Below are 14652 nucleotides of genomic sequence, written 5' to 3'. Positions count from 1 at the left end.
ATTTCTTTCTCTTTAATTCAACAAGCTAAATAGATGGATCAGACCAGATATGGTTTACTGTACACCATTTGAAGAACTTGGCTGGCTGACATTTTTGAAGTGCACACTGTGCTAATCTGATCTCACTGAAAGACTAAATTCTATCCTTTGGTGACTTCATTCTATGAAGAGGGCTGTAGTAAAGAAGAGCCAGAGAAATCACTCCTATATCCATGCCTCCCAAAGCAGGGCAAGCACCTTACTTGGGTTCTCCTCTGGGGTCTGGCAATGCCCCAGCAAGCTGCAGCTCTGCTCTAGCACTTCTGCAGAAAGAAAGACTAACTAAGGGGGTAGTGGAAGTTGTCAGAGCAGCACGGCTTGCACCTTGCCCCTCAAATGCTAGGACAGATGGCAGAACGGTCCCAGCTCCAGGGAAAGGTAGGTAAAACATGACAAGGCTGGAAAGCACACTGGCTTGAAAACAAGACAGTTACCATGCACTAGCAGCATCATGCTATTATTCCAGTACAGCTCTGCATATCACTCCTTAACACACACCAACACACACATGCTCCTAGCAACTGAAACTACAACAAAATATAGCCCAGACTCTAAACCACTGCCAAGAAGCCACCCACCAAACAGAACTCCTACCAGACTGTTACACTTGAAGTGGAAGGACCAGCACTTCACATGATACTACCTGCTGCTAAAACTCCGAAGTAGCTACTGAGCCTTTTACCCTGTAAGCTTTTTCTTAGGTTCTAATCACCTCAAGGTCACCAAAATATAACTGTATAGCATGAACAAGCTTAATTACATCACAAAAACAAGTCAGCACTACTTTGTTTACTTTTAATTGAATTTATTTAAATAGGATAAGGCTACTTAAAAGACACCTCTTTACATACAAAATGTACATTACATTAAAGTTTGCTGTACTCAAGTACAAAAACTGCACAAGTGTTTAGTAAAAGGGAAACAGCACACTATTTCAAAACATACACACTCTTACCATTTTATAGCATTCGAGAAGTGCCTTATGTCACAACAGTGAATGGAGAACTTCTGTCAGTAATGAATTAAGCTACAGTTTTTGGTTTCAGTATTAACCAATGTTAAAAATGTAAACAAGCTTTCAGATCACTACTGGCAGCTTCTTTTAGTGAGTTAACTAAGTGGATTCAGACGTTGATTTTGTTTCGTTTTACTAAGCCTGGGAGCATCATTATTTACCATCCATATGTAAAATGGATCTAAATTGGCTGCACTTTGCGCCACTGAGATTTCATAAAAATGTTTCCAGCAACTTCACTAGATCTCTGCCTTATGAGGCACTACCAATAATCCAGATCAAACATCAAGTTTCACAGAAAACCAACATCCATGTTAAATTACCAAAGGGAAAACAGGTTGGACTGTGGGGCTTTTTTTAAGAATGCAACTACATACACTCATGCCCTCGAGTTATTTGTCTTCTTATCCCTATTCCTCTCCAACTGTAAATAAGTTGAAAAAGCACTAGCCTGCATTCCACGGGTTTTTGCCATATTTTATAAGCACTACTGTAACCAGGAAAACAGGCAAATTTGTTACATCAGCAGATTTTTACACTTATGCATGTATAAAATATGCCTGTGTATTTAAAAAAACATGGCACTAATCCATTCACTACTTCCTCTCAAAGATTCATATCAAACAGTCCAATAACATACTTCCATCCGTGCATTTCTTGCTTCATATGCCAATAAGAGAAACTTCAATTTGAAGTAATGCTGTTAAATAGTTCATCTCTTATTACCAACCTAACTTGCACTGTAAATTCTATACTCCTGTTTTGTGCAACAAAAAGGAAAAAAGGTTTGTCTCAGACTATCTTATTAGCAGAATGGTCAGTTTTCTTATCTAAATGAATTATCTTTTTGAAGCCAAGATGACTCTTGGGATCACTCTGAATCTCAATATGTATTTCAACTAACTAGAAGTGGAACAAAACTGAATCTTACTCAAACAAAAAAAATATATATTTATATCTGTGAATCGTAGGGACATGCAGGAGATGAACTATAATAATCTTGAGAACTAAAAGTGAGGGGATTAGTATATTGTAACATACCACCTTTCAAAGAAGTAATGAACTACTTGGTGTACAAGAGTTGACACTCTTAAGGTGACTGGTGATAATGACTCCAGCTTTACAACAGGGAACTTTTAAACTTGTTAAAAACTTCACAGCAATCTAAGTCCCTGTAAGGTTTAAAAAGAGTTGTACTTAAACTGTTTAAATATGACTTATCTATTTGAAAAAAATGGAAGTAATATTTATGTTTCAAGCACCGTTAGCTACTTCATGGCCATGTAACATGCTGGATTTTCTTCTTTGCTTCCGTAGGCTTTAGGTCACTCTGGAATACAAGAAAATATATATAAGTATTCTTAGATACACTGTGCGAGTAGTACAAGCCAGTAATTCCCCTGCCATGTTCAGGTCTAGTACTGACTACTGCTCTACTCGGCTATATACTACTACAACGGCTTTCTATTGCCATCTCCTGGAGAAAGTTAAGTATCACAGAACATCTCCAGAAGTTAAAAATAAAGCCATTGAATTTAACTACCGGCAAATCATACACGTCTTTTGCTTTTTCTTAATGCTACAATTAATTATGCAAAAATATCTTTCAATTACGCAGCTTAGAAACAGGTGTGCGTTGGGGTTTCAAAATATACTTCTAAAGTTATTTCAGCTTGCTTTCTTAAAATAGTTTTTCCTATACAATCCCATTTCAAAAACTAAACATACAACCAGGAAATGGATTTACTTTTGTCAACTAGTAAAAAAACTAGAAAAAGAGAAGGAAAAGTAGATCTTCTTTTGTAATGACCTGTATAAAAAACATGAAACGATTGCCAAAGCCTCAAATTGAACACATCCTTCAAGTCCTGCCCCAAGAAACCAGAAAAAATCAGGCGAGCCCAACGTAAAACAATGGGAGATTGAATGGTGAATTAATTACCTTTCACCACCTAAATCAAGGAAGAAAAAAAAAAATCTGAGAAATTAGACCTTTAGCAGTTTATACTAGCGGTGTAAAGACAGTTATATGAGTTTTCAAGAACGTTCTGCAACACACTGGTTTAGGGAACACAATACAGAGAGATCTCTTCTCCTTGAGAGTTTAAATGTTAGTTTATTTACAGCAAGCCTGTGGATTGTGACCATGGAAAGGTTGAAAGGGGTTAGACCCAAAGATCTGAAGGATAGTTCTGTGCTATTCAGCATAAGAACTTCAGTTTATCTTGAATCAAAGAACAGTCACTTGCTTGAAATTGTCACTACTGTCATTATACTAAAAATACATCAGGCTTTACAGTCTACAGCCATCTGTCACATTTACTGATTCCTGCTGGCTGCATCACTTATTATTCAATACCATGATCTTTAATTTCAGACAGTTAAGTAACATCCATACAACACACTTGCCTAACTTAAATATGTCTGACCGACACTACCCAAAGCATGACTGAACGTACCAGTATTAACTTGGACAACATAAACTGTGGCTAAGATACAAAGTCAAGTATCAGAATTCATAGCTTCCGAGCGTCAGTTATACAGTGTCACTTAACACTGTACAACATTGTGCCTACAAAACATTTAAATTAAATATAAAGCAGCCGTGAGGTGTATACTAAACAAGTTTCAAAAGCTCTGTAGTTTCAGACCTGACCAATACTTAAAGAGTTCTAAATACTGAAATAAATCAGTAATACTGTTAGTAGGAAACACACCTCTCCAGCTTGAATTTGATTCAGGGCCACAGCCATGATTCTTGTAAAAGTTGCTAAAGCTGTCTTTCAGAACAGCCACGTGCGTTAGTGCTCGTGTTTAACAGAAGTCTGATAGAACCTACCAATCCATGCAGCAAGGATATTATCTGTATTCTTTCATGAAAGGATTTTGAGGTTTTGAGTTGTTGTTTTTTTCAAACAAAGAAGATAAACAGAACGTATTTCATGAGGCAATACTGAGAAAACAGAAATTAGGTTTTGTGTCCTGGGAAAATCTTAATCTACATAACTGCAGAGTGCATACTAAAGCTCCCCCTGCAGTTCAACTGCAAACAGCTATTTCTATTTCTTCCTTTGAAAAGCCCAGATTTATTCCAGATATTCCCATATTCCAGTGGAAATGTGAAAATTCCTTCATTTGTACTATGAGGGAATACAATACAAATATAAAACTTATCTCTACCTCATGGCATGTTTTAAAGAGGTGATGGCCCACTGCTCCCTGCCCACTAACAAGTCTTTAAAGGCTAATCACTATCAAAATTAAACACTGTTTTATCTTTCTCCCCAACTAGCAGCTACACTCAGAACCATTACCCACACTGCCAAAGATAAGTCCCTCCTGAATTCATATATCCTGTCTTATCTCTCCTCTCATCATTTCAGCTCACCAGCCTCATTCTGTCCCCATCTGTAGTATAGTTGTCTACAGAAAATCCGTTTGCAGCTGAATCTAGCTTGCAGAAAGAAAATAATTATTTGCCTTTACGGTTAACAGCTCAGTCACTAGTCCTCTACTTGAGAACAGCATCCTTCTGTTAAAGCTCTCAGCGTGTCTCTCTCGTCACCTTACAGAAGCCCAGGCACCTGATTAAGATCACCAGGGCTCAAAATGAGCCCTTCAACCTTAGGCCTCTCAGTTCAGCTAGCATGATTTGTTGTTATGGCTTCTCATTCAGACCCATAATCTAGGCAGCTCTCCAGATTTTCACATCCAGTTCCTTCCTCTAGTTTGCCAATTCCTACATGAGATTTAAAACAGATGGCTTTCTTCCTCTAAGGATATGTTCCTACAGCTCTCAGCATCTCACTTCAGTTCCTGTAACATCTCTTCCTTCAGTTTGACAAATGAAAGCTTGACCTACTCAACCAGTCAAGTGTGGTTGTTACAAATGTTGCCATTCCTCCCCTTGAGGCAGTTAGTATTTTTCTAATACCTGTTCTCTCCCTCAGACCTACCAGTAGGGTTATTTTGATTGTGTTTTCTTTGACTGCTACCAGCACCACCTTAAGCATTACCTACTTAGTCAATTTAAAATTGTATGCATGTTTTCTACAAAGCTGCCTCTCTCACCCAGGAGTTTGCCATGAACAGGTATGAAGTACTTAATTTCTTCCCATCTGATCTTTCCCAAACCAGCTACTCTTTTGCCTGTTTCTAAAAAAAGACTCTACTAGTACTCCAAGATAAAATAATCCCAGAAACTTTTTTACAAAGGTCTACCTTTGGCTCCTGCAAGTTTCAATTAAAAAAGAAAAAATAAAAAAGAAGAAAAAGCTGTAAAACAAGATATTGAATGTACATACCGGCAAATCAGATTCTTCTTTTGGAACAGCTCTCTTTAACTTCACAACAGTAGTTCCTGCTACTGGAGACAAAGGGTAAACCTTCAGGTTAGCCAATACACTGCTGTTAGTCTTTGAAATATTGTTCTGCTTGGCCTCATTATTCCTTGTTCCCAGCTTAGCGTCCTCCGATAAACTAGAGGCTGAAATGTACGTTGAAGCATTTGAAGGAGCTGATAATCTTCTAACAGTGTTGGTGGTGCTTCCAGCTGGAGGAGGTTTTAGGCGATCAGCAGCTCCGTTCTCTGTCTTCTTCACCTTTATGCTTGTACTTGTTGAATTGCCATCAAATACAATTAATGGCCGTTTCCTTAAACCTTCCACCGCTGTAACACTGAAAATACAAATTGTAAAATTCTCAGAAACACAAGGTAAATGGTCCAAAAATACCATATTCAAGACATGAGTAGTGAAAATGAATTTTATCTTGCTCGAGTGAAAACGCGTCCCAAAATGCTAACATTAAACTCTCAGTGGCTCCAAACTTAGGCAACAGAAATTGTTTCCAAAATATAAAAGGAAGGGCCGGGGGGAGAGGAGGTTGTGTGAGGAACAGTGCTCCTCAGCAAAGAGGGTTGTATGAGGAACTTCCTAAGCAGACAATTATAGTTATATGACCAAAGACTGTATGTTTATACCACTGCAAGCATTGCAGAGTAACAAAATAGGCAACAGCTGTTAAGTATTTTAAAAGGTGAATATTTGAGAAAGTGTCTGCCACCTTACCTACAAAACCAGCACCTGATACTCTGATGCTTCTAAATCTCCCTGTTTTCACTCTTATTCAGAATCATAATATTAAGACAGTCCAAAAGATTGTTAGACAAGGAATGAAAACATTAAGCAAAAAAAAAAAACAAAACATATCTGTTTTTGAATAAGCTGTCCTTGAACAGGAACCCTAAGCCAATTTAATGAGTTTTGAATAACACAAAGAAAGTGTAGATTTAACAAATAAAAAAAACCCAAACCCACTATGAAGTTATATAATATCCCTGTTTAGAAACTTCAGTTTTCAGTACACATTTAGTGTTTAGTTGTTTCATATTAAACAGAGGAATAAAAGCTGAACTATAGCGTTTTCAACAATGAAACAGCACCATTAATTTGTAATTAAGGAATTTGACAATATTGATGTTAGGTAACCTCAACAGACTTCAAAACAAGCCAAAAGCAGAGACTCCTTTTGTTTGACTCGGAACAACATTAAATTAGCAGCTGCTGATAAACCTCACTTATTAAGAAATTACACATCGCTTGCACAACTTCTGTCAAGACCAGGGGGTTCTCTAAACGAAAATGAAAGGAGTCATAATTTGAGCACCCACAGAGCAAGATAAAGTTCAGCTGTTATTCAGATTTGCTTCTGCACTACTATCTGTGCACAACAACATGTCACATAATCCTCCTCTTTCTCTATTCACTGGGTTCCCGGAACTGATAGGGACAAAGAGAGAACTTCATTTGCAACTTGTTTGTCAAGAGACTAGACACAACTCTTTGGCTTCTACCTACAGCAGATGTAGCTTCTAGGAGAGCTTCTGCAAAATGACATTAGTTTCCAAGACCAGGAGTGTTCATCCGGGTTATGTCATTTCAGTTAAATATTACTGAAAAAACAGCAGTATTTAACATATCCGTTAAATTAAGGAGTATAACTTCACTTGAAAAGACTAAAAAGCTGGAACAAACTTCAAAAATAAAACATGATACTTTTTGCTCACTTTGGTTTTGTCCAATTATTTATTCAACACTTCTGACAAGGAACACATTCCCCACCAGTCTTTTTTAAAGCCAGTTTACAAATTATGTGAAAGAAAAAAAATGTATCACTTTTTTCAGTCACCTTCCTTAACATAGGAAGTCTGTTTTTCCTAAGGAGATTTTTTGTTTTTAATTTAGCTCGGTGAGGACTGGTAAGTCAGGAAATATCTGCAATTCTAGGAGGATTGTTATCTATTCTAAACTGAATTTTAGAATTGTAGCACTTGCATAAATGACCACATGCTACAATACAGATAACATTTCCAGAGAAACACTATAAAAAAATTCCAAAAGAAACTTGGGTGCTATACCATCAAGAACTGCCACATCTAATTTCTAGATGCACGGCTCACGGAAGAACACAGAGCCTTAAGTGTGACATTCACTTTCTTTAAATGTACAGACAGCTGAAAAGCTTCAGAGCAGGACCCATATTAGCTAGCACTCTTCTTAAGGAGGACACTGACACTAGTTAACAGCTGAAAAGAATCATTTGGGGATCCTGTCACCTCCTGCAGGACACTCTCTGCAACCTAGTTTCTATGCGCATCCCCAACATCCTAGAGAAAGGTTCTAGCCACACATTGGGCTGGGCTGGATGGAGGGTATGCTCTAATCCTGCTGCTTGCTTTGTAGCACACAGTAAAAAACACAAGGTTTCCTAGAGAAGCAAAAGCTTCTCTACCTGAGCAATCTCTGTTGGGTTTCCTCTGTTTCACATCGTTACTGGTGTAGTCAGGATGGCCTCTGAGCAACTCCTGATTATTAGGACAATTTAATGAAAAATGTTCCTATTCTTGTCTAGCTTAGCCTGGTACTTAAGGCAGCACCCTAAAACCAGAGAGAAGTGTAGCTTTTAGTTCCCACCTCTGATTATCCTAAATATTCACCTGTTAGTAAAACAGGCAGGTAATCATCTCTGTGAATATCAGAAACTGGTCAGAATTACCATGTTTTACACTGAACTCATTATTATCAGTGCATTAGCAGTTCTCAGAGGATGCCACAGCTACCTCTCAGGTGACTAATGAGAAATTATGAGCTCTACCAAGGCCACAGCTCTGAGCATGTACAGCCACAGTGCTCCTGGAGAGAGAATTTGCAGATTCAATGACACGTCAGAAACTACATATACATTTTGAGATTCATACCATCCTCTTTCTTCCAGCAGGCAAGATGATCTCCTGGATCTACAAAATTAACTACTTCTGAACACAAATACTTTCTGAAATGTTTGAGGTTGGGTAGACTGCATTTGGGTTTGTTTGGTATGATTGGCTGCAAGCTCAGATAATTTAGTAATAAGATGTACAAACCATCATCTGTGACCTCAGATATTTGATTGTATTATTGAGGTATAACACACTACGGCAGCTCAGCTGATATACAGCAAGTCTTCTAGGACATGCCATCAATCACTAGCTGCAAAGCTAAACATGATACTCAACAGACTTCTAAATTTCGATGTGTTTTCACCTCCTATCTGTAACTACCAGAGGCATGCAAACACACACTGAGCTGTGCTGATCAAGTCTCCAAGCCTCATATTAATTCCAGCGCATGTTGTAAAGCTGTTCTTTTCACAGAGGAGCTCATCAGGAAGCTCCTGTTGTTCATACGATCAATCAGTTCATCTGACTTCAAAGCCAAACTAACAGCAGGCTTAGTTCCCATCTCTGACTTGCACGTAACTTCCAGCCTCCCAGTACCTGAGAGTTTTGTTTTGTTTTTAAAACAGGAACACAAAGTTCTACTTCCTCGCCTGCACTGTGGCATCATGCCAGTTCTGCTTAAGTAGTACACACAACTATGAGGAAAAAGCGTAATATTTTAAGGTCCAAAAAGATGATTGAACTTCCTTGATTCTTTCCATGAATATACTAAAACTGAAGTTTTCCCTGTGCAACTTTTACTTACTGAGTGATGAAAGTCTATTTCTCCCATTTCTCTAGAGCTAGTAATACTAGCAGTAAAAGATTAACTTTTCTAGACAGTATTTTGTCAGCAGATTTGTTAAGTATGAAAGATGTAATACCAGCAAAACCAATAACTGCTGGAAAATCTTAAAACTGTCTAACAACAGCACAAAAGACTAAGCCCAGTACACTAGATGTTAAGTGCAAAGAGCAACCAGTAGAAGAAAAGCAGAGTCATAGATTAAACGTATCCCCTTTTACTTACTATTTTCCCAGCAAATACTAAATAGGTTTAACGATCATGGAATTTTAGTATAACAAAATAAGAGCATTTATTCTACATATAAGCTTTGGATGAAGTAATTCTCCATCTAAAAATTAACATTGCCTTCTCTCAAAAACATTCAGCCTGCTATCTTTATTTCTTTGTTAAAAAAATTATTTTGCACCTATTTCTGCACACCAAGAGTTTCTTATTCAAACACTAACCTCATGACTTCATCCCCAAGTTGGAAGTCGTAAACAAACTGAGTTTTATGTACATGGGGGAAAAAAACCAACTGACATAACAAGGTAACTCAGTGCCCTAGCAACTAAAAATTAAAAACAAAACAAAACCAACAAAACCAACTTGACAGAATTTGTTTAGCTCTTCCCAGTTAGAAACCTCAGTAAAGCTAAAACAGCCCCATGAAATCAACATGCTGTAATACTGCAAAACTACAATAAGCATTTCCATCTACCTTTCCTTTTGCATTTATTGCTGAAGTGAAATCAGAACACTGCCCATGCACATCACATCACACCCACGTGTCAAAGTCAAAGCCTTGGGCAGAGGGAAGGTTGGGAGGAGAAGAGATTCAGTCAAGTAAATTTTTGAGGAAGATTTTGCTATTTGATCAAATACAAACAGAAAGGTTTTAGAAACAATGCAGACTGTTTCTTTTGGAAAGTAATTGTTAGATTCAAATTGGACACACAAAACTGCTGCAGCATATACCCCTGACTCTGAAGTAGACCAACCCTGTCCTGGGAGCAAGCATAATTAAACGTGCTTTTAGTACTTTTCTTAAACACTATAAATACATAAAAATAAATATAAATATGATTATAATGTTATAAGGTAAAAAAAAAAAATATTAGTTTTTCTTCATTACAAAGTATCTTGAAATGTACCAATAAACCAGTATCAATACAGCCTGGGAGACGAAGGGATTGAGAGCAACCCTGCCAAGAAAGACTTGGGAAGTACTGGTTCATTCCAACCCAAACCATTCTATGGTTCTATGAAAATAAGCACTATAAACTAGATATCACTAACAACATTTGGATGACACACACACCAAAAAATTATCTTCCCTTTTTTCCTATTATTGCAGTAGTAGAATCTAACACTTCTGATACAGGAGATCTGACATGGCATTCTCTGTAACCTGTAACAATGTCCAAGAGCTGTACAAGTTTCATTAATCAGGCAAACAAAGATTAAACTAAATGCATTGTCCTAAATTCTCCAAGTCTAACCCAATAAAAGCTAAATTACCTTTTATTCTCACTTTTTGACTCATTTTGCTGTCTTTTCTTTTCCATCATTTTCCCCCATCTACTTTTGGGTAAGTCACGCTGAGGCAAGGGAATGGCATGTTGAATATAGAGATCAGTGAGACCATCTTTGTCCATCTTTACATCATTTTCGACTAGTATATTCTTCTGTGGGGAACAGAAATAAAAGTTCTTGTTATTATGACAAACTCAAAGCACGAGCATCTTAGTGGCGTAATTTCTTTTTCAAAAGCCACTTTAAGGTAGTGTGAGGGGAATAAATGCCAAGGTTTCAGAAGTGAGGGGGCTGCAGGGTTGATTGGTGTGGAGAGGCCGTGAACTGCCCCGTGCCAATGACAGCCTGGTCTCCTGCCCATGGTGGCTGCTGCTTCTTTGTTCAGCACATTTGACCACAAGTGCCATGGGCTTCTCTGCTTGAAATTTTGGGGTGTGATGGGTTGTTTTCATCATCATCAGAGACAGTCAGATTCAGCTGCAACCAGTACCGGGCAGTTCATCACCTTTGCCCACAGAGGCCGACCCTGCAGCCTCTCCCTATCCAAAACCCTGCCATTTTTTCCCCAATAAAAACAGTAGCCAAAAGAAAAGGAAAAGGTTATGACAGACATATTGTTGAGGACTTATGTTTTCATGCACCCTTAACACACTTCCCCGAAACCAACTACAATACTAGAGGTCTTCTTTATGCTGCTAAAAAATAGGCAACTAGAATATAATGCAGTTTAAACTTACAGATGTAGAACCATGCTTCCTTTCCCAGTTCCCAAAGAATAAGTTCCAAAGGGAAATTTCTAGTAACTGTTAGTTATAACAGAACACCACTTTTCTTTCTAATCATGTACAGGGTTTTGCAAACAAAACTTCTTAGTAACTCCTGCCAATTTATGAAAAGAGAAAAAAACCTACTAACTTCTTACGAAGTAGAGGTCACTGAAAGCAAGTCAAGTCTCTGTCACTAGTGGTTCTGGCAATACTTCATGACTTCTGATACGGGCCTAAAACCTGTACACTTTAGACCACATAAACTACACAGACAAAAGCATACAAAAATTCAGGGAGCTCATATAAAACCCTGCTATTGTTTCATGCACCTAAAATTCTCAGGCAAGGCCACAAGTATTCCAAATCACACCAGCTTAAGCTTCATACAGGCAAAACTGTTCATAATTCTCTTAGGACTCAAATATTTTCAATTACGCATACTTAAGCATTAGCTGGACTGATTATGTAGGATGAGTTTCTTTAATCCCCTGGGTACAATCATAGCAACTTTAAGAGAGTAAAGATCATCTTTCCACAGATAATTCTACTGTATGCAAACACTCGCAGACATGTTGATTTGGGTAAACTGTTCTTCAGCAGCGGCACTGTTCAAACACAGCCCCTTTGCAAACACAGAGACATCTATCACACTATAGGCCTCCTCTAAGTACCCAGCACACAGAGCACAGACATGGGGTTTGGTGGGGTTTTTTCCCCCGAATATTTCTCGTGCGCCCGTTAAGGGTGGTACAAAAACTGGGAGAAAACTTCCAGCGTAGGTGATGGGGGAAGCAGGAGCTTCCCTGCAGAGTAAAGCGGAGTAACAAACAAGGCGGGTCTAAGGCAAAGAGGGGACACCACCACGCTCAGGGCTACGGGCTCAGGGCTACGGGCTCAGGGCTACGGGCTCAGGGCTACGGGCTCAGGGCTACGGGCTCAGGGCTACGGGCTCAGGGCTACGGGCTCAGGGCTACGGGCTCAGGGCTACGGGCTCAGGGCTACGGGCTCAGGGCTACGGGCTCAGGGCTACGGGCTCAGGGCTACGGGCTCAGGGCTACGGGCTCAGGGCTACGGGCTCAGGGCTACGGGCTCAGGGCTACGGGCTCAGGGGTGGGGGGGGGGCAGGTTTTCCTGGTGTTCCGTGGGTTAGTGCCTGTCCCGGAGGAAGACCCGGTGGCGGAGCGGATGAGCCGCGGGATGTCGGAGACGGAGGGGCTGGGAAGGGGCTTCCAGAGCGGCCGTGCTGCCCTCAGGTCCGTGAGGCGAGCGGCCTGGCGGGAGCGGCGGGTGCCCAGGGGTACGGCTGCGCAGGGGAGACGCGCCGCTGCGGCCTGAGGAACCCGCCGCAATTTGTCGGATTTATTATTATTCGGATATTTATTCTGTCACCCGATGAGCCCTCCCCACCCGCGAGAGGGAAACAGGGAACCCCGAGGGTTGAAGTGTAAATAGATTTAATAGAATAAGACTAAATAACCAACATTAATAACACCAAAGAACCGATATTGACCCCGATACGAGTATAAAATACCAGTAGGAAGCTGTGCGCTCCCAGCAGGGACAGCAAATGTCGGACAATGCGAGCGCGATGGCTTCAGGAGGAAGGGAAGGGCTCAGGGGTCTGGTACTGGGCCAAGGAGTTCCTTGGATCGCTGCCGTCAAGAGAGAGAGGGAAAACTCCTCAGCAAACTTTCTAATTTGTATTGAACATGATGCTGGTGGTATGAAATGATGCTGTTGGCCAGCCTGGGTCAAAGTGCCCGGGTCTCGCTCTTCTTCATCCATGCACCTGGCTAAACTTGAGAACACGGAGACCCCGAAACCCACAGAGCCCAGCGGGCGGTAACGCAAATACATTTCACTATTTCAGGCACTAGAGTCTTCTAAAAGTGCAGTTTTCCCCAGCGTTAGAAGAGATCTTACTGAAAAGTAAAATTGCTGAAAGGGAAATAAATCTGTTGTCACTCAGAGCAGGACACGCGGGTATTTTGTTACAATTCTGTCAGCGTACGGAAGCACAAAGCATTTATGCTGCGACGGGTGGGAGCTCTGCCCCCAAACAAAACATGATCTAAAATTTTGCCCATAAAAGGGCTAACTGCCAGGTAACGCTGCTCCATCTGCAGTTACAAAAGGCGCTTGGTCATTCCAGAGGAAAATAACTGCCTGCTCATTGGCGTTAGCGATCTGCTTAGGTGTTTAAAAGTAGAGGAAGGAATTACAATGTAAATGATTACATGTAAATTAACCATGTTGTTGTTACAACACAAAATAGCAGCCTAATTTGAAGCATTTGAGGAGTTTTACAGAATTCAGAGGCAACGTTGTAACGTAACACGAGTAAGGTAGTAAAAACACACGCACATGGATCAAGTCTCACGTACACAGCTATGGAACATAATGGCTAAATATACCCAGAGCTTCTAAGAACATGAATTCAAATTTTGAATGTTTAAAAATCGTTGAAGTGTCTGCTCTGGGGCCCCCAACATAAGGATATGGACCTGTTGGACCGGGTCCAGTAGAGGGCCATGAAGATGATGAGAGGGCTGGCTGGAGCACCTCTCCTATGAGGACAGGCTGAGAGAGAAGGCTCCAGGGAGACCTTATATCAGCCTTCCAGTACCTAAAGGGGGCCTGCAGGAGAGATGGGGAGGGACTCTTTAACAGGGAGTGGAGTGATAGGATGAGGGGGAATAGTTTTAAACTGAAAGAGAGGGGATTTAGACTAGATATTAGGAAGAAATTCTTTCCTGTGACGGTGGTGAGACACTGGAACAGGTTGCCCAGAGAAGCTGTGGATGCCCCATCCCTGGAAGTGTTCAAGGCCAGGCTGGATGGGCCTTTGAGCAACCTGGTCTAGTGGGAGGTGTCCCTGCCCCTGGCAGGGGGGTTGGAACTCCATGATGTTTAAGGTCCCTTCCAACCCGAACCACTCTATGATTCTGTGAACTGACACTATTTCGGACGGCGCCCTCAGCCGCTCCTGCCTCCTCCCACCTCCGCCATCGGTGTCCTCCCGCTCCGCCCCTTCCCCTCCTCCCGAACCGCTCCCGGAAGAGCCGCTTTTCCCGCCTTCGCTCACCCTCCTTCCCTCAGCTCCCGACCTGCTCCGTAACTATGACGTCACTACGACCATCAGCGGCCCTCTCGGGACCCGCCCACCTCACGAGCCACGCCTGCCCTTCGCGCCCTGGGGCTCGCGCTCCGCCCAGCCTTGCCCCACCCCTCGGTGGGCGGGGCCCGTTGA

The 14652-nt window shown here is 40.9% G+C and overlaps 1 protein-coding gene across 1 annotated transcript; it reads right to left on the bottom strand.

Moving 5' to 3' along the window:
• Positions 1–827: 827 nt before the first annotated feature.
• Positions 828–14426, bottom strand: LOC106896113 (chromosome unknown open reading frame, human C2orf49). Its single transcript, XM_014955843.1, has 4 exons — positions 14403–14426; positions 10621–10787; positions 5359–5731; positions 828–2384 (listed from the first exon to the last, which is right to left on the bottom strand). The coding sequence occupies exons 1-4, from the start codon at positions 14409–14411 to the stop codon at positions 2328–2330; spliced, it is 606 nt and encodes a 201-aa protein (XP_014811329.1). The 5' UTR covers positions 14412–14426; the 3' UTR covers positions 828–2327.
• Positions 14427–14652: the final 226 nt, after the last annotated feature.

This window comes from Calidris pugnax, unplaced genomic scaffold (genome assembly GCF_001431845.1).
Source record: "Calidris pugnax isolate Ruff unplaced genomic scaffold, ASM143184v1 scaffold277, whole genome shotgun sequence".
Lineage (NCBI taxonomy): Eukaryota > Metazoa > Chordata > Aves > Charadriiformes > Scolopacidae > Calidris > Calidris pugnax.
The sequence above is the reverse complement of the archived record's forward strand: the minus strand, read 5'-3'. Positions and strand labels throughout refer to the sequence as shown.